Source organism: Cynoglossus semilaevis, chromosome 3 (assembly GCF_000523025.1).
Source record: "Cynoglossus semilaevis isolate Cse_v1.0 chromosome 3, Cse_v1.0, whole genome shotgun sequence".
Taxonomy (NCBI): domain Eukaryota; kingdom Metazoa; phylum Chordata; class Actinopteri; order Pleuronectiformes; family Cynoglossidae; genus Cynoglossus; species Cynoglossus semilaevis.
The window spans coordinates 9181228-9202217 of NC_024309.1; the positions used below are offsets into that span (position 1 = coordinate 9181228).

The window sequence follows — 20990 nt, forward strand, 5'->3', positions numbered from 1 at the left end:
CTCCAGTGTCTCCTCCTGCTTCAGCCAGTACATACAGGGCTGCTCTGGCACTGGTTGTTACTGCAGGAGATACCTGGCTAATTATAGCCACTGTAACAGAGGCAGGCCTGGATATGGGGGTGACAGGGAGGAGCGTGCATCTCTGGGAAAAGGAGGATATGGAAGGGAGAAGATTAAAGGAGGCGTATTAACTGTGTGGAAGATAGCAGACTTGCACCGGAGTCTATTTTGGTGTGGTTACAGATGGCATGTTCCCAGATTTATTCAGATTGTTTTCATGGATTATCTAAATATAATCTTCTTGCCCGGTAACAGCGTTGGAGCTTCTTAACGTAACGTAAAAATAAAGAAATAAAAGCAGTCCTGCTCACACGCAGCGTGAAGTTCAACATGCAGAGTCGAACAAACGTCTAAGAAATGATTATGTTTTTAATGGACGTGTTGGGGCCAGGACTGGCTTCGGCTCTCCTCACTTCCAGCCTACACAGTGTTTAATTCAGCTTGACCTTGATGGGAAAACTGTAGGTGAGCTTGACGGCATGGCTCAACACACACACACAAACCCACACCCCCACGTGCACACACACACACTCGGCAGTGTGTGTCCATCCTCTGCGACCCTGCGTGTCCTCTCTCCAGTTTTTTCCTCCACCTTCCATCACAGTAATGGTTCTCTCTGCTGCCTCTGTGGGTTTATGCAGCATCATTGGCAAACATCATCCAGTCCTCCTCCTCCTCCTCTTCCTCCTCCTCTCCCTACTCCTCCATGTCCTTCCTCCTGTTCACTCTACTGTCCTCTCATTCTTTTAAAGTCATTGTTTCACGTGGATCCAAAGTGAAAAGCTCCTGCACGTCAGCCCTCCGTCCAGAGAGTGACAAAAGGAGGCCTGAGTTAATTACCTATCATTTAGAGCAGATGGCTGCAGAAGATATGGAAATGTGTGTGTGTGTGTACGTGTGTGTGTGTGTGAATTCTTTAGTACTATCATTGACTATTTGACTTGTAAATATTATTTTCTCACACGTGTTTTTGCTCCACCAGTACAGATTCCTCGGTTTATTTCAACAAATTCTGAGGGTTTTTTTTTTCTTCCTTTGGTCGATGCTCGTTTTGGACCAAACATTGTTACCAATGAACCAGATTCACATGGAACCTCCCTGAATGTTACTGGATCGACATAACAATAATAATATAAACATGTGTTTTCTTGAGTGTGTTGCAGGCAAATTCTGAATTTTAGAATATTTAATATTTAACAAATCTGACTAAAATTAAATTAGAATAAATTATCAAGCTACCATTTTTTTAAAAATTGCATTGTATGTAGGTGAACTCACTTTTCTGAACATGGGGTTTGTATGTTTGTGGGTCTTTTTTTTTTTTTTTTTAACACACATGCGTGCGTAACATAGGGAGGACTGATAGAGAGTTTATAATTTGATCATTTAAATTTACATTTCAGTAAGTTTTATTCCACCCAGATAATGACTGAAACCATAATGATGGGCTGCGATGTATCCACAATTACTTGCAGCCTCCTCAGGGCTGCCTGTATATTTATTTAAATCTGTGTTTAACAATCTGCTCCCTCATCTTTTAATTACAGCCATACAGTGTTGTACATTTGCTGTAAATGATCACCAACCCATATTTCCTCAACGTTTTCTATGCCACAGATAAGAAGCAATGTTTCTCAGCTCTGAGGGCGTGCTCTAAATGTTAGAATTAAAGTGATTTTTGTGTGTGTGTGTGTGTGTGTGTGTTGAATCTAGGCCACAGAGTGTCTTCTGAGACACCACCTTTTTTTTTTTTTTTTTGTGCTGCTTTTGTTCGACGGCTCCTCAAGAGCATCACGTCAAAGGTCTGGAGGGATTTTTCCAGAACAAGGGTTCGCTCGATCCCAAACAGACGCCGATGAGCACGGTTTCCTCAGCATGGAGGGAGAGCCAGGGCCATGCTAAATCAATGATGAATGTGCAGTGATTCAGATATATGTTACAGTGCTGCTCATGACACAGGAAGAAATGCAACCACAGAGGGCGGGGGGAGGGGAGAGGAAGCAGTCAGGGATCAATAGCAGCGCCTTGAAGGACCCGTTCCCTCTTTCCTCCCTTCTTCACACTGTAAATTAAACCTTCTCCCTCTCCCCGTGCCAGCGTTTGTCTCGGTGGCCTTTGTGTGAATTACAGTATATGCAAACTATAGTGTAGCAGCCTCTTTTGTGGGCGGCTTTATTGTCATGTGTGTGAAATAATGTGTGTGTTTATGCTGCACCAACACACTCAGCAGGAGCCGGTGAATGTAGCCAGCATGTGTGAGTGGAAGTTTGCGATGTCACAGATGGAGAGACACTAATTCACTCATTATGGAGATTTTAATAGGAGCCAATGGAACTGATGCACAACACTGACAGTCGTTTGGTTTTTCCTTCACTTTGTCGTTGCACTGGAGGCTCATTCACAGTCATTCACCTGCGTGCTACATTTTCCCTACTATATCCCGACCTATATGATATGTTCAGACGCTCACACGTATTCTTTATGCTCAGCTTTGACACTGTGTGCAGCAGCAGCAGCAGCAGCAGCACCAGCAGCAGCAGCAGCAGCAGCACCAGCAGCAGCAGCAGCAGCAGCACCAGCAGCAGCAGCAGCAGCACCAGCAGCAGCAGCAGCAGCACCAGCAGCAGCAGCAGCAGCAGCAGCAGCAGCACCAGCAGCAGCAGCAGCAACAGCGACTGAAGCCAGACTGAAGCCAATTCATATAATGCTTTGTCCCCCGTTGGCTCCCTGGTGAGCAGAGCTCTTTCACAGCTCTGAGAAGTTAATGCTGCTTCAGGCCTTTTTACGAACGACGGCAAATAAAAAGTGTTTGGCTTCATGTGCCCAAAGTAATTTACTAATTCAGAGAGTGAGTCATCAAATTATAGTGTATGGAATGATTTGATCTTTAAAGCGACCACAGAAAACTGAAAGATAATGCCTTGAAAGGCCTGTTTCCCTGCTGTGTAACGAGGCTGCAATAAAACGTTTATAATTAAATCTTTTTATTAAATAATATGCACACAAAAAATAAATCGTTTTGTTTAGACAACTGTTTTCTCAGGGATCAAATCAGTGTGAAGAAGCTGGAGGGAAAAAATGGAACTGATCGACTTTGTTTTGACAACGACGCCCTCTGCTGGCACAGAAGATACCAGCCCTAGCTCGTGTGCTACAACAGAAGCAAACGTTAGCTGTGTTTCTGTGTGACGCTGTAATGATGGAGGAATATTTAATATATATTTATATTATAATTTAATTTCAAAAAGTCGAACTTAACTCCGAGAGATTTTACAAAATTTAAGATTTTTTTGACAATTCACAAACTTCAATATCAATATTTCAATATTTAAAATAAAAATCTTCAAACCTTAAATCCAAAAGGCAATATTTAATTTGTAGGAAAGAGTAACCATAATTATGAGGGGGAAAAGACTGATTTGATTTTGACAAATTCTGAAGCAGCTATTTCAGCAGTGAGGTTTCATGAGTTGCAATTCCGAATATCTGAAAGTCACAAGTTAAGAATAAAACAATGATTAGAATTTCAAACAGAAAAACGTCAGATTTATATATTCCTTTACTCTCGGAAAAGGTCAGAAAATCTAAATAACTCTAATTTCCTGCCTATTTCACAGACTTTTTTCACTCTCCCAGTGTTGATTGGATGAATAACTGAACCAGTGAATCAATCAATGTGTGTGTTTTCTGTTTTGTTTGTTTTTTTACAAATACAGAGCAGTTTACTTCAATGAAAGTAAGAATTGAGCTACAGATGTATGGTGATTAGCATTCTGCTCTAACCTCCTGTGTTAGCCACTAATCTCCAGAAAACCGCCTCGCTGTAGTCGCTGCTACTCAGAGAATCCTTTTCATGCAGGTTTTCTTCTCACACAGTACACAGTACATGTTATCCACCAGCAGCGGAGAAAAGTACACCTTTGATCTGCTCCGTATATTCTGCTGAGGTGAAAAAAAAAAAAATTGAATTCCCTCTGTGTCCAGATACACTTGTCATGCGAGGGTGAGCTCAGATCTGAGGATATCAAAGGATTCGGCTGACGATGCCTCCACCACCTGTGTTAATATGCATGAGAGCAGAGCAGCCTATGATGTAATTGCAGTAGCGATGAAGGTCATTGTCCAAGTCCAAACAGACTCTGTGTCCACCAAGACACGCCCACGCCGTCATCTGTGCTATTGGAAAGACAGAATAACATTATGGTTTTATCTTAATTCTGATGTCGGCAGATTTTCCATCTCTGGTTGTCAAATAATAACGGTGTCTCCTACAGTTGTGTCTCCTTGGACAGACCTCACAGTGGGTTGTGGTCTCCTCGGAGCCCAGATCTCAAACACTGTTGGTTTAAATGTGAGTGATTAACGGAGCGTGTTTGCTTTTAATGTGAAATATTTGTGACTAAGTTTTTGAGAGATTCTGTCTTCATGTGGAATCAAACCTCAGCATGTACTGTGTACGGATGTGTTTTGACCCGGTCTGGTGCAGTGTCAGTGTTTAATGTGAATTGAATCAGATTAAGTCAGGTCTCTATGGTTTCAAATCCCAGTTCAGGTATTAAAAAAAATGATTTAGTCGAGTCCCAGGGAGGAGCCAAAGGTTCGAGTCCCAGTCCAAGTCAAACCCTGACTCCGGTGCTCACATATATTGTTTGTTACCAGAAAAGAGGCAAAAATTAACCCGACAACCTTCGACGTGCCAGGCCGCGGCGCTCTGACTGAATGAACTGTCTGTGACAATTAGCCTTCGTGGAACAGTTCCTGTACAGTGGTGGCCACGCAGATTTCCATGATATAACTGTCAATGCTAATCACCACAGACAGCGCCCTCCAGCTGGAGGGGGCGATGTTCTCAGAGGTTAAGGGTACGGAAGGTCTGAGCTGATGCCTCTCAGTCTGTCTCAACTCATTTAGCTCATCATGGAGCAGCCTCACCGTGTAGAAATGAGCTTCATCACAACCCCCGCTGTGGAAGGATGGGAGTGGAGCTGGTGAGAGCACAGAGGCGAGGACTGGCTGAAAAAAATATAGAGGGGGGGGGGGCAGCATGGCTAATCAGACCAACATACACAGAACTTGATGTAGGAGCAGATTATTGAGACGCTTGTCTGGATGTGTGTGTGTGGGAGGGCGGGGGGGACTCAGACCTTTGTCCCATTTCTGACATCAGCAAAGGCAGTCTCAGAACCAGAAAGGGTGGGTGATATGAAGAAGAAGAAGAAGAAGAAGAGGGGAGGGTGAGGAGGATGAGAAACAATGTAGGGGGAGGGGACAAGGATGTGGGTACAACACTTGTAATCGGATCATTGGCTACAGTGTGTTGAGTCGGTGTGATCAATAGAAAGTGCGCATGCAGCAGAGAGCCTCTAATGGCCCTTAATCTCCATCAGGCCCGAACAGGAGGCTGAGAGAGGAAGTCACGAGAGCAGAGGCAGACGGCATCACATAACCCACTCAACCTGTAGTCACACATAATATAGAGTCCCGACAGGTGACTCCCAGGACTCCGGGCCTCAGCAGCCCGCGTGTCATATTTCATTCGCTGACACCCTTTCATTTCATTTCAAATGCATTGAATTTCAGACCTTTCCATTCGGCTCTACCCCCTGTGATGCAAAAAACCTTGGCATGAACACACTGTCCCCGAACAATACACAGTCCAGCTTTTAGATTCATCACCACGGTATGAAAAGACTGCAGTCCGGTTATGAAGCGCAGCCACGGTACGATACCCAGGATCTGGACGTCAGAGATTCTCATGCCCTCGGCTCATATATTTCACTCTTCGCCTCCATAGATTAAAGATTCATATTCATGAGCTCTGCTACTGGGTATTGCCAAGTGTCCTAAAAGGGCAATGCAGCATAATGAGCCGAGAGATTAGTGAGTAAAAACACAGCGTTTGTCCTCGCCGTCTCCTTCCTGCTCGCCGTGTTACTCGTCAATGACTCGATCCCTTTCGCTCCTTGTTTTTCTTTTCTGTTCTGCAACTATTTTTTTTCTCATTCCTAAATGGTCAACAAAGGCATTTCAATAGTTAAAAATTCAAAATAAATTCACAATTAACTTATCCGTTACATCACATCATGGGCCAGATATGGTTGGTTCACGGGCTGAAAGTGGGCCCTAAGCCGCAGGTTTGAGACCCCTGGTTTAAACATTATCTAAAGAAGACCGCCTGGAATTTGTATACTTATCATTCTTTTATGTATTAAAGTCATTGTTGTTTAGTGTCTGCTGCCTTTTCATCTGCTTTCACTCATTTACAGCAGCAAATGCAATTTTCTCCCCGTGTGCACGGGGAAGATGTTTTTCTTGAGGAGTTGCTTCACCATTGATTTGAAACTGCTTCTTGTTGCCAGGAGACATTTGAAGAGATTAATGACCCTGTTTATTATTCCCCGTTGCTTTGAAAGTTGCCTATATGCTTTACGTAAACATTTCATTTGTCCAATAAATACAGGGTTGTCAAGTGTCCTCAAACAGACTTGAAAACACTGTCACGGAAACCTGGCAAATCAAATACATATGAAAGCCTTCAGAAGCAGAGAGTGGCTTTGTTTTTAACAGTTAAATTATTGGCCTTAAGGACTTGGCTTTGAGGGTGTACAGGGAACTGACATGTTGTCATTATTGTCTGTTTTCTTGGCTGGAGTTCGTTTTCCTACATCAGGAATTGTAAAATGATTGGATATAAATTGACAACCTTTAATGAATGTGTGCGACTGTTTACTTTGTTAATGTTTAAGGAGAACAAAACAGTCACGGAAATCACCGGTATATTTTATAGTTTGTTCCTCACATGCTAACTACCACCCCGCCAGATGGTGGTGCCCTAGGCGACCTTTACTGTGACCAACGCTGAAAAGAAGAGTTTGAGGTGTAAAGTGGTGAGGTAGAACTTAGGGATGTTGAATTTTTTTTTTAAAGTTGAACTTTAGGAATAACAGAGTTAAATTTTTACAAAGTTGAACTTTAGGAATAACAGAGTTTTACAGTTTTTAAGTTAAACCACTTTCTGCTGCTTTGATCATATTAGACCACAGTTGGACTCTCACAACTAAAGTCCTACATCAGGTCCAAATGTGCCGTGGCGGACATGATGGACATAAATGCTCACCCCGTTTGGCGAACACAAGGCACCTGTCATGACTGGGTGATCACAGTGAGGTACGGCAGAGGTCAAAGCATCTAAATATAAGGAGGTCCTTGAAGAAGCGAACATATATCGTGTCAGTTGATGCTTGACCTTTCAGCGAGACGCCGACCAGAAATATACGACCGACTCAGGATGACAGTTCACAGACGCTCCCTAACCACGAGCGGCTGAGCGAGGATGAACTAAACTAAGGTCCAGTAAAGACATGTGCATGTGCCGACCGTAACTACTGCTAATAGAGCTATAACATGGTACTGATTTCAGGGACTGAAGCAGTCGTTTCCAAAGTAGGGGGTAGGCTCCTATTTTGGGTGGCAGAGCTATTACCAGGGGGACTAGTAGGGCAACTGAAATTTGATTAGAATATTTCATTTATTTGTGCCCCTGGTTTTCCTTTTCAGTGAGAATGGCAGTAGAAAAGACAGGATTTTAACATAAACTCAACGGGAGAGGTTGAAATATTCCCACAAAAGACACGTTGGTAGGACAGCTACAGCAGTGACATCTGAAATCCCTTCAGTCTAACTAGAGTCAGTCCACTGTAAACATGTCTGTGGCGTCCTCTGCTGACCATTCTTATCAGAACATAAACAGAGCCATGAGTGGATGGAGGGTTTCCGGAGGTGAACCCAGTGTTCCTTCATTTTTCTCTAACTGAAGTCACAACCAGGCCGAGCCTACAGTGGGAAACAGGTCTAATATTATGATGACGACCAGTGAGGTCATCTTGGCTCAGCTTCAGCAGCTCCGTCTGTGAAGCAGGACAAACATTTAGTTGCCAACCCTGACATCATTTAATTTGAGTAATATTTGAAATTAAAATCTGCTCTGTCCAGTTTTTTTGTGCATCATATTTGTGACCTAAATTCTTCTGCTGGGTCTGCTCCAGTCAGTGTCACTTCAGACCGTTGAGTCTGCAGGACCCCCTGCTGGTTCTGTGTTCTGTGCTGGTCCATGTTTTGCTGATGAGATTCAGGAGAGGGGCCTCCAGCATCAGGACAGACTCCGCCCATGTGCTTTGACCCCTCCCCCACAGTCAGGAGGCTGCAGAGCATCAGCTGCTGAATCAAACAGATATCTTAAATTCTTCTCTATTTGTTTACAATTTATAGGGGTTTTTTTTATAGGGTCGTTGTCTAATTCACCTATCTATATCCTTGTCTTGGCCAATGACAATTACAAAAACAGGATCATGGTTTTAATGTGTTGATGATTTATTTAATCAAACTGACCATTTTGTCTTGTTTTATCATATGGTATAAAGTGTAAAATCATCCCACAAACTTTAGTCTCAGCGTGGCATGTACACTATTTGACTCTAAAAATTTAAATAAAAGTATATACAAATACACAATTTGCCCACTTCAAATGCCCAGTAAACCATGAAGTGGTCCTGGACACGGACACGCTGGCTGGCATCACATCTGGAAAGAAGCGAGACCAAAACTTGTTACTGTCAGTCAAAACCAATTTTTGTTGCCCAGTGTATTTCTTAACTTGCTGAGTAACACCTCCAGACTGGGCTGTCAGGGTTGTTCCTTCCTTCCTTGTTTCCTTCCTTCTTTCCTTCATGCATTCATTTTCCTCTACAACATCAAAGATGTCTAATAAGGAGAACGTACATAAATGTCCGTAAGAAAGTGAAAAAAAATCCTGTTCCTGGGATCAAACACGTCATTTAACATTCTCATCATTAGGACTAATGTGCTGTGAGGACGTCTTGAGTGACACACCAATGGCCCAGAGTGTGAAAACACACAAGGCACTGAAAAAGTGCCAACCCTGAGACTTAGCCTATCCTCGCCCGAGGCCATGTGTTGATGAGTCTTGAGTGTGACTGAAACTTCAAAGACATTTCAGCTCACAAAGCAGAAGATAGCGCTCTCATTTTCACCACTTCTCCAGAAGGACATATTTTGACACTTTTGGTTCAGAAAAATTAACTTTTCTTTGCTGATTTCTCTCAAAGGCCTCGACTGCTGCGTCGTGGAGTGAGTTAAGAGACGGTAACATCAGGAGGTTTAACCACTTCCATCGATCTCTGCATCCAACACAGTATTTAAATAATAAGGCAGGTCTCACAGTTTATTATATTTGAGTGTGAGCAGGTCGGTAATGAGGTCAGAGAGGCGACCATAGTTTGGACACGTGCTGGGAATAGATGGTGGACGCGTGAGACGAAAATGTTGGAGAATAAGTTAAGGAAGGACAACACAAAGATAGGGGGCGCAAATGTGCACAATTAACAGACATGTTTTCAAGAGGACAGATCCCAGTTTCAGCTGGTGTAAATGTAATATTGTCAGTGTATAACGTAGCGAACGTTTGCAGTGTTAGCGGAGGCCAAGTTTGAGCCAGTGACGTGCGGTCAGGGGAGGCACTCATTATAAAAAAGAAAAAAAGTACGTAAAAAGTATATATATATACATTTATACTGTATATATTTATATATATATATTCATATAGTGGCAATGGTGTGGAACCCCAGGGTTCACCTCCTGGGCAAGTTCGAATCCCAGTTAGGGCGGTTAATACCTTCCAGTGGACTCACCACCTGCAGGAAGGTTTGGGGGGTTGGTACGGTGCAGGGTGATTTGGGTGGAGACTGCTAAGAGGACGGATAAGCAGATGAAAATGGATGGATGGATATATTCATATGCCGATCGCAGTTTCATATACCGCATTGACGATCCACCAAGTGCAGGCTCGTTAGTTTGTCAATGAGTAAGTACACACGACCACTGCCTGTCAGCTGGTGTGGTGCAGGACGCTTGTGATTGGATAACGAGGCGCAGATCAGATTTCCCATATTCATTGACAGTGTGCTGCTACTTATGTTTGTATTTTACTGTATTTTACTTATTTGTGTGTTTTTATTGTTGTTTTGGTGCTGAACTGCTGCTGGAACTCCCGATGGATTCAGAAACTTCTATCTAAACACATGCATTTTCTTTTCCCCCACCAGTCTCGCAGTCCCACAGTCGACAGCTGTCGACAGCTGATCCTGTCAAAACATTTTTGGTGTCCCCTGAGAAGTGCCAGTTAGGGAACGTAGCATGTATCGTGGCAGCAATTCATGAGCGTAGGCTGTGGTCAACTGTGTCATGATTACACATTTACTTGGTACAATAACTGTCAGACAATTAATCACAATATTACAATTATAATGCTTTTATTGGTTTCACAAAACTGCGTTGTTGCATGATAACATAACCTTTAATGTCATAACATTGTTGCCAGTCTTCCCTTGTTTATTGTTTGAGTTCCCCTTCACTTTGGTTATATTTTCTGACGCTACTCAGGAAATGTTAGGGCCTTCATATCACTAATTATTAGTGATATCAACTTATGACATCCCTAACCCTCGTGTCTCACGCTCCGGACCTGCAACCGGAAATAACAACGTATTCCTATTTCCTTTACACAAATGTTCCAATGTCAGCGCGCGCCCTACAGTTGAAGTTTCTGACATTCACATTCTTTTTTTTTCTTAGAACTTTTTCTTTGATAGAAAGAGCGTGCTTTGACGACTGTAACAGTAAAGCTTATTGGTGAAAATCTATAAAAATAAATAATTTAAATACCAAATAATTTCAAATAGTTTTAAATAGTTTGTTTCAGCTGTATGTACTGTATATATATCTACATGCAGGGCCGGAGTGGGCCCCTTTTTCAGCCCGGGAGTTTTGCTATGGAGAAGGAATTTGAATAGATGAAACAGCAGCTAGCTCTTACAGTGCCTTTTTATTGGGTATAAGTTAACAGAAATCTTTAACACAGATCAGTGGAAAATATTAATCGTATGTGCTTTTTTATCATGATGGAAAGGTAGGCACTGCCTATAGTAAGTATTACTAGCAGTTGATAAGTATTGTGGTAAAAGTTTTGATAATGCAAGTTCCAGAAGTAGCCCTGGTAGTAATATTTGTAGTAGTGCTGTAAATGTGCAGTAAATAAACTGCCGGTTCTCTGCTCCGTGTGTCTGCTGTGTTCCACCCAGACAAGTGTAGGCAGGAGGAGTGTGGTCCTCTGAAAAGGCCTCCTGTGAAAACCTGATGGATGCACAAATGAACACACGGAGGAGAGAAGTCACAATCCAAATCCTCCCGTCTCATAATTACACAGCTTTCCTCCGCCTCCACACACACGGAGGGGGGGATTGTCACATCTTCTCTTCCCTCCAGCTCTCATGGCGCAGCTTGGTGCGATGGCATTAATTGCTCCACGAGCTGTAGAGGCAAAAACCAGTGCTTCTCACCCCGGTGTAATTGTGTCTGTAGGAGTTGAGGGTTTTGAGAAGAAAGACGTCTTTGTGGCTCGTCCTGGGTGCGCAGCACATAGGCACATGGGACTGTAGATGGTGTGGTGGCGACCCCTTGTGGACGGATACTGAAATAGACCTTGTTTATTTCAGTAATTTTTCAAATTAAAACATCGCAATAATAAATTAAAAGGAAATATTATACAATAAATGTAGAAATTGTTTTTAATAATAATTAATAATAAGTAATTAATTATTTGATTGTTTTTCTTTCTTATATGATCTGTATATATTTTTTCTTGCATTTTATTTCCTATAAGAGTTTGTTTAAAGTTGCATGAAAGCTTTCACTGGCTGCTGTCTATTAAAATACTAAATAAGGCAGTGGATTGTAGATTCAAAAATACCATTATGAAATATTCTGGGCCAAGAGGCACAAAGTCACATCTCATTAAAATACCAACGCACAACCACTTTAAAGTTGGGTGTTATTAAGTTGTCTCTCCACGGCTCCACCTGTCTTCGCGTCTTTACTGTTCCAGCTACAAATTATTAGTTGTTCTGCTGCACACAATGTAAAAGAATTGCCATAATGACTAAGCCACAGCAGACAGGTGGGGCCGCCTCCTACACAGAGCCACGTTGACGTGGTGTCATCGTGTCTTCCAGTTGTTGAACACCTTTTATATTTTACCTGCAAGGTCACACCCGCTGCTGGTGCCAACAGTCACCATCAATCATTCGCTGCTGTTAATTTTAAAGACATATTTCTGCAAAGAGAAAAGAACACATATTGGTTCCTACTATAGACGCTGCCTTCATATTTCTGTCACATGGGGTCGTTGACGAGACAACGGTGGTTATTGTAGTTATATGTGGTTCACAAGGTGCAAGTCTGAGTGAACACATGACACAGGGCTTGCGCTAAACATGGGTAATTTTTATTTAGCTCGTGAGTCACCTAGAGGAGAAAACTGTCACATCCTTACAGTTGATGTCCTGCCGTCTCTTCTGGGGGCCGAGTCCCATACGAACCAAGCAGGAGGGGTGTGGGGTGGAGGGATTTCTCCCGAAAGTGCTAAGAGTTGTTGAGGACAGACAGTCTGATTGAGCCTGAGGTACAGTCGAGTTCACCAACATCAGAGCAGACACACTCACCCACAGCCTCCTATCAGAGCAGCAGGTTTCTCCTCAGACAAATGCACTTCAGAATGACAGAATCACAAGAGAGAGCCAGGAAAACAAAACAAAAACAAAAAAGAAACAAAAGTGTGCACTGGCCGGCGCTGGTCGACCTTCTGTATCACTGTATTCTTTTGGTACACAGAAATAGATGCACAAAGGAAAGGGACAAGTAGAGATAAAGAGGATACATCCCATAATTGGCAGGACTGTGGCCACATCCCAATGATTTCATCCAACCTGTCAATTAGGCGGCTAAACACAGATTCAAGTATAAGATTAATTTATACGTGATATTTTAATTTCTCTTTGGGAGCTGCAATGAAGCTCGCCTATATCCCAAACATTTGAGGCATTAAAAAAATTACAAAGAAGCCTGGTGAAATCATCCGACTATTCTGGTTAGTCAGTTAAATGATCACAAACAAAATCGGAGAGAGTAACAGAGGGTTAGAGAGTTAAGGGTGTTGGTAGAGGAGTCAAAGTGCTTGAAGGTGTGTTCTCAGTGGTTTTGTTTATCATGTGAGACGGGAACACAGGCTTTGACGCACCGATGGATACAGATAAGTTCGTCTACTGTCGTGTTTTAAGTGTTCGGATACATTGTCATCTTGTCATCAGCAGAAAAGATTTCGAGAGACTGTTCCTCTGTTTTCTCCCAGTTAGGCCAATCTGATTTAAGGTCCTACATCATTAATGTTGCAGTTGGAGCAGAGGGCTTGCTTGAAGGTTACTGCTTATTTCTATTGCGCTCCTGGCAGGAGACAGAAAAGGAAAAGGAGTCAGTGATTGGACGAGAGCAACAACATTCACAAGTGCTTATCTCACAGGGGCAGTCAGAAGTTATTAGTTCAGGGATCAGTGTCAAATAAATATGTTTTCATAGAACTCTTTGTAACATTAACAAAACATTGTATTCTAATTTAAACGATTAGATAAAAAAAAGAGTACAATTACACTCTGAACTCCTCTGGTTTTTTGTGCATTATTTATAGTTATCTCTGAAATTCACTGTAACAATTTAACAAACATCTTAAACTGCAGCTTAAAGTTTCATATCTGTGTGACTTCCCTATTTTTAGGTGAATTCCTGGTTTCTTAACCAGTTTTTGTTTCTAAGCTCTGAACAGCACGTGATTGACTCTGCTTTCTGTTTTTGTTTCTACGCTCTGAACAGCACGTGATTGACTCTGCACCAAATCATGTTTTTATGACATTTTGTGAAACTGGTATTTGCTGCCATGTAATATACTACAGTCATTTCTGTGTATTCTCTCCACTGTTTGGATTAATAACAGACAAGAGACAAAGTACCAGGAGAACATCCTGTTGGAAAATGGTCTCAGAGTGTACTGTATGTACAGCACAAACTGCTGAGCTGTGATGTACACCGGAGGACCGAGACTGTATACTCAGCTTGTAGTAATACGTCTCTCCGGGCACAAAAGATGTTAAAATGTAATTATAACACACTGTGTATATATTGTGTTACCCACAATACTACAGTACAGTCAAAAAACTACACAAAGGCGAAACAGGCAACGGATCTACAATGACAACAAAGGCCAGACCTGAGGAATGATGCCGTCTGTCTCCAACATATCATTTACATATAATACATTAATGTTAAAGTTGTCATTTAAAACCTATTTTATAGATAAACCCTCAGATTTATGAAATGTGATGATAAAACAACCAATCTTAATGAGTCAATAGTAAGAAAATAAAAGCTATTTTAATCGTACCTTAATATCAGAACAAGTATTTAGGGTAAAAAAAACAGTCGTTAAATACAAATAGCTAAACATTAACCACCTGTTAATACAATTCTATGTTTTCAATTAAAAGAAAAAAAAGAAAATATTAGCTAATGATTATAATAATAACAATAAATCAAAATGGCAAAACATTATCTGGAGGTAAAAATAGCCAATAAATAGTTTGAAGTTAGTCAAAATAATAGCTTCCTTGCTAATCCTGCTAACCTAATTTTGTTGCACTGTGCTGCTATGTTTGCACAGACGAAAAAGGATATTCTGTTCTATTCTATTTGCAGGCACATAATATCCACAAAATATTTGAATACACATTTAATTGGAATTTTAAAAACCTTATTTTCATGCCTTTAGTCAACCAAAACTATTCCAGTATCCTGGCACTGTCTCAACTGGTGGTTGGCCCATTAATGTATACCTGAAGGGCCTGAAAAAGCTAACAATCTGTAAGAATGACTAAAATAATTATGCAAAAATAATCCTGAAACAATGTTTAGACCCAGAGTGTTTGAAAAGGTGTTACAGTAAAGGGGGCTGCTGTGCTGGTTTGACACCTTTCAAAGTTCATAAAGAACCGTCCGCACAATGGAGAACAATTAACCGCGTCAGGCAAAGGAGGGCCAGGCCTCAAACAGGCCAACGCTGTCATGTAGGAGGTCGGGGCTACAAAAGCTGCACAGCACAAAGCCTGCATGACGCAGGATGTAAGGGCCTTTCTACTGACAGGTTGTTTTCAGAAGCCTGAAAACACACTGACTTGAAATATTTATGAGAAAACCCAGCGCATATTAACAAGGTCAGCAATACAGCATCAATGAAACCCCACCAGAGGGAGGGAAGGGAAGGGGCGGGGGGAGGCGAGGGAAAAACCGTTGAGCGGGTCATAGGGGTTTTCTGGACACAATTAAATTAGCATAATGGTGAATCTATGAAAGGACTCGGCCCTGTTATTCCTTTTCTAGTTGCTGTTTTTCCTCGACAGTAGCGTCCCATGAAATTTCTGCTTCTTACACTAACATTTGTGGCGCACCGCTGTTATTACCACAGCAACATATTTAGCTGTGCCTCCAAGGAGCAGGGCTTAAACAATGTGTCCGCTTTTGAAGAACTATGTGCACAGACAAATGTATTCAGACATTTTTGATCATGTATTTTTTGCTGGGCCACATTTTCAGAATCAGACACATTTAGAAACAGCTGCCAACTCTGAGGCACGCTGCAACCAGTGTGTGCAGGCCGAGGGCTTATGTTGTTAGGGACTAATAAAGCATGAGGAGCCTGTGGAAAGCAGAGAGGCCTGGATGTTCAAAGGGAGATCAGAGTATACATCAGCCTTTGTCTGAGAGAAAGAATGCCAGGAATGTGGGCTATTTCAGGAAACCTCTTTGCATCTAACTTCACTTAAGCAGATCATCGCCATCTCGACAGGCCAAGATGGCTGATGAGAAATCAGTGATTCCTGTTGCTGCTTTTGAGTAACGGCTGCATGTCCTCTGGGAATTTCCTGTTACGTCAGACTGTTAGTTCAACTATAGAATGTTATAATCTGTGTGGAACACGATACCTAAACTCCATGTTGGCCGCCAGTAGTAGAAATTGAGTGAAAGTCGGCCAAGATAACTTTAGCATACTCATAAGCTTTTAGTGACCTAATGGTGCATTTATCTCACCTTCCTCATTGCCTCTTCTTCTTCCTGACGTTTCTCGTAATGTGCAAAATCATCAAAGATTGAGGTGGTATGCTTGTAAGTGGCGATTATTTTAAGCACTTGTTTGGCCTTTTCCAGAGGCACTTCCTGAGTGTCCCTGGAGTTGGTCACTGGCTTGTTGTCATTGTTCTCCAGCCGGATGTGCCGCAGCTGGTTGTTGGGCACGTCTTTGATGAAAGCCCACTTCACCTCAAACTTGCCCTTCCACTTGTCCTGAGACCAGACGCCTGCGTAGGCATTGTAGTCCACCGGTGAGCGCATCTCGGCCACACCGCAGAAGTGCCCACTGCCGTTGACACTGAACAACAGGTACAGGGGCCCCTTGTTGCCCAGTGAGCGGTAGGCACCATCCAAGCGCTTGTTGCCATGTTCTGTACTGCACCAGATGGAATACTTGATTGAGCGGTGGATGTCGTCTTCCGAGTAGCTCTTGATAATGAAAACACGTCCATTTTTCAAGTTCCAATCAAAGTCTTTGGGATTGTAGTTGTTGAGGGCACGAAGTTTCTCCAGCACAGGATGCACTTCTCCAGAACAAGGGGAGGCACTAAGTGGGATTCCTCCACACAAACCAAAGCCTTCACCTCTGTTCCTTGGAGCCACCCAGCGGTTGGGAGGCGGGCCGGGCTGCTGAGGATGTTGCTGATGATGAAGGGATTGTGGGGGGCCAGGCTGAGAGGAAAGGTGGAGGTGTGGAGGACCAGGAGCAAGAGGTTGGGGGTGTTGTGGGGAATGAAGGGATTGAAGCTGGAAGGGTTGGTGTTGGGGCTGGTGTTGAGGCTGAGGTGGCAATGGGTTCTGCAGCAAGGGTTGGGCCTGGGCAAGGAGAGGCTGCTGGACTAAGGGCTGTGGAGGCATCATAGTCTGAGCTAAGGGGGGCTTATTAAGAGGGCCCTTATCATCCCAAGTACCAATGTTCATATTGTGCTTTATGGGGGGTGGAGGAATAGTGGCGATTCCACCCATCCCCATGTTGGCTTTGGGTTTGACCTTGGGTTGTGGTTTGGCTGGCTTCTTGGCAATGGCTGCCCAGGAGGCAGGTTTAGGTGCTGACGAGCTGACAGAAGGAGGGAGGTTATTGGCTGCCATGCTGGTCATACCTGCAGTGCCTCCTAAAGGTGAGCCCACAGTTTTGGTGACAGCTGCCACCATGTCTGTACCCAGTTTCAATCCTGCCATTCCCTGCTCAATACTATTCAGCACTGGAACTTTACTGAGCTGAGTGTCACTACCAAAACCCGCTTGTCCGTCCGTGATGGCTCGGCCCAGTGAGCTCGGGGCGTACCCGTAGCTATTGCTGTAGACTGAGCTCTGTGTGGACTGTCCCTGAGAGACACTGGTACCCCAGGTGGAAAAGTCCGCATTTCCAGGGAAAAAATTGAAGCCATGTTGACCGAGGAATGGAGGGGTGTTGCCCAGGGCTCCTGGCTGACTGAAGACACCGTCAGGGATAAAGTGTGGCTCACCATTGCTCATCTGTCCATAGGTTGTAAGGTAGGGCATTGGAGGGTCTCCTGCTGTAGACCAAGCAGCCTCTCCAAGGGAGTAAGGGAAACTGATGGATGGAGCATAATAGCTGGGCATGTACGGGTCAGACATTGGTGGATAGCTGTTACTCTGGAAACAGAGGGACAACTGTTAATGTTTTATACAACAATATTCTTAGTTCAATTCTTTCTTTTGTCCTGTTTTTTATACTTTTAATAGTCACATGACCTTTTACTGAGCTCTGTAACTCCTCTACAGTGGTAGTATCAAAGGAGGCTTTGACCAATTAGGTCGGAGACTTTACTACTATCCCAACTACCCTTAATGAATCCTGATATAAATTAAAAGTTCGAAAGCAAGAAATAAAAATAATATAAAACCTGTTGGTAAATATCATCACAGCTTAATTTTAAACCATATTTTAGAGGAGAGCAACATTGGACAGTGACACAAACTGTCTTTTAAAGCAGACTACATTACGACAAAATGTTACCTGATTTGTCTGGCCGCTTAAGTAAGGCTCAAAATCATCATCATTCACACCATCCTTTTGATGCATTGATCCGTTTTGTACTAAGGATTAGGAGACAGAGGACAATTAATCAACATTTGGTCAAAATATATGCAAAAATACAAGAAATATTAGATATTATAATATATATGAGATTTGTATCAGCTTATAATGCACTTAAGTTAAAACAAGTATTTGTTTCAGTGCTGCAAGAACCCAGACAAATTGTGAGGAGCACATTCTGTACAGAAGATGTCAGAACATCTTGGACCAGACGGACATTATCTTCTATCCTGTTCATCACACAGTACTCCAAATTTTTAATTAAGACCACTCTGGAGCTGCTGCTATTGGCTCTAAGCCATTACTTTGTCTTGGTTTATGTGAACAGTTCTCTGAGTGAGCTGCAATTTAAACCACTGTTTCAAGGCACTCTCAGTGTAAAGTTAATTATGTCATGACCAAATATGGGAATCCAGAATATGTATTTAATATGTTTACTATATATACCCCACGTAAGCATAGGTGATGTACTTATGATTGGTCCAGATTAAATATCATGATCACACAGGAGGAGATAAGTGAAAGCATGGGAGATGACATGACCTGAGAGTGGATGTTGTATATGATTGACAGTTACAGCTGTCTGATTGGAGCTGGTTTGCAGGTAAGGTCTGTGAGCCCTGGCCTTTTAAAACCAAAATGATGCTAATCAGGGTTGCCAATGAATGCTAGTCTCAGATCAGAGTCTGTAGTTAAATGACGCCACTTGTTTATTTATAACCTCCAAAAATATCAATATCATATCTGTTCCCTGTCACTCATCCAGAACTCCTTTACAGAAAGTGCAATGTCAATTTTGAACATTTCAGATCCCTTTAGATCAAATCCAGTACTTCCTCACTTATCTCTTCTATTGCTGTATTATATATTCAAATAGCAAACATATCAAACTAGCCACTGAAGCTATAAGCACTTAAGTATTTTCTAAAGTTAAAATAGCCAAATTAATTTAAATTCTTATTACATGGACTTACTTTCAGAAACAGAGCAATTTTAATTTTCTTTTTGGGTTCACTATGCATGAACGTGTTTGTGTTTTTTTTCATGGTGTTTAGCCAATTGAGTTTATTGCTTTTAACCAATGCTTAATTTTGCAGCTAAATTACAATTACACATTCAACATAACCAGTTTGAGGCACTAACACTGTGAGCATCTGGTAGGCCTTAGAAATGTCATGATATAATACAGTTTTTAGCTTCTTCACTTCTAAAAATCCTATAATAACTAACATACAACTCACCTTTATTTCCTTGTCCTTTGGGTCTCTGAAATAATGGGCAGCACATGAGAAATAGAGAAATTAGGATGTTATAAAATCACGACAGGACACAAAAAAAACCACACATTTACACGAACATACACATATATATATATATATGCACACACACAGGTCCGGATTCACATAACCTCAGACTGGAGCCACCGGCCCGGATGTATGTTCACATTTACAGGTTGCTTGTTGTTATTGACCGGATGTCAAACGCAGCGACATCCAGTAAACGGTGCCGCATTGGTAACCGGCTCCAGCTGGACTTGTTATGCCTCAACACTCGGCCTACATTACAGCTAAAACAGCTACGCAGCCACACTCAGTAGCCTGTTTGATCTGACATGTCAAACTGTTGTCGCTAAAGTTTGATTCCGCAGCACTGGCTAATTCCACACACAGCCCGGTTCACACGACCAACCTGATCCACCGTGGTCGCAGACATCATCCAGGAACCGAAAGTGTTCGCTGTTTGTAATACTGCCCCCCGCTTCCTCTCTCTCCTTCTGCCTGTCTGTGTCTCTACACTTCGCCGCTTTCCTGGCCCGTCTCCTGGCTGCTCCAATCACTCTGTTAACGTTACAAGGCAGCGTTTTTTTCCCCTCCCGTGGTCAAAACCTGACGACGACGACGATCGTGCTGTTCGTCTTTGGCTCCTTTACAAACGGCGGCTGTGTGTCTGCAGATACGCGGCGTCAGCGGTCGTGTGTGATCCAGCCACAGAGGGTGGTTTATTAGTCAATCTGAAACTGACTAGTGCCTTACTGGAATATCCCTCACCATATTCCACAATGGCGGATCGGCGCTTTACTCCCGCTTCCGTTCCGTTTCTGCTGCTCCGTGACCTTCCGCTTGTGACGCTGTGAGTCATGTTACACACTGACACTTCACATGACTGTCACAATCAAACAAGTCCCACGATACTTGTGTTTCAGTGCATAACGTTTGCTTGTACAACCATCTAGCATGTGGTTGCTTTTTCTTTTTTTAAAATCTCATTTCAACCTACAAGTGTTGCCCCCTGTTGTATTAACTGCACCAGACGTGATGATAACTGGAGTTCGTGGAACTGTTTTGACTCTTCCATTAAAGTACATATTTGCTGTCTTCAAGCTAATACAGTAAAATTGGCATGTTAGCCCACACGTGAGAAAGATAAAGCCCAACGGACAGAAGCGAACCATAAACCAAAATGCTACAAATTATTCAAAAAGAATCCAAAACGGATTCTGAAACTAAAAGTAAATCGTTTAATTCAAAATATGCATATAATTTTTTAAATAATCACTTTGCTTACCTGTACAGGATACAGGACTTGCATCTCTATTAACAAACAACACGGAGTTTTCCTTTCCATTCCTATAGAGGGTGCTATAGCCACAGTTTATTTGTCAAAGGAAGCAGTACAATGTTTTTTTTTTTCAGTATCACTTTCTAATAAAGCTTGACTAATAGTTAAAATTACGCTTTTAACGGTAGTATTTGCTTACTAAGTACAAGAAATGAACAATGTGACA

General features: G+C 42.4%; 1 protein-coding gene across 3 annotated transcripts; it reads right to left on the reverse strand.

Annotated features, from left to right (window-relative positions):
• Window positions 1-12396: 12396 nt before the first annotated feature.
• Window positions 12397-20831, reverse strand: ythdf3 (YTH N6-methyladenosine RNA binding protein F3). Of its 3 annotated transcripts, none has more exons than XM_008307794.2 (5): window positions 20771-20831; window positions 19447-19471; window positions 18125-18204; window positions 16105-17760; window positions 12397-13413 (listed from the first exon to the last, which is right to left on the reverse strand). In XM_008307794.2, exons 1-5 carry the CDS (start codon window positions 20828-20830, stop codon window positions 13390-13392), a joined length of 1845 nt encoding a protein of 614 aa, XP_008306016.2. In that variant the 5' UTR covers window position 20831; the 3' UTR covers window positions 12397-13389. The 3 variants fall into 3 exon arrangements, with proteins under 3 accessions (XP_008306016.2, XP_024910420.1, XP_016887094.1); XM_025054652.1 differs by lacking the exon at window positions 20771-20831 and adding an exon at window positions 20254-20618; XM_017031605.2 differs by lacking the exon at window positions 20771-20831 and adding an exon at window positions 19895-20334.
• Window positions 20832-20990: the final 159 nt, after the last annotated feature.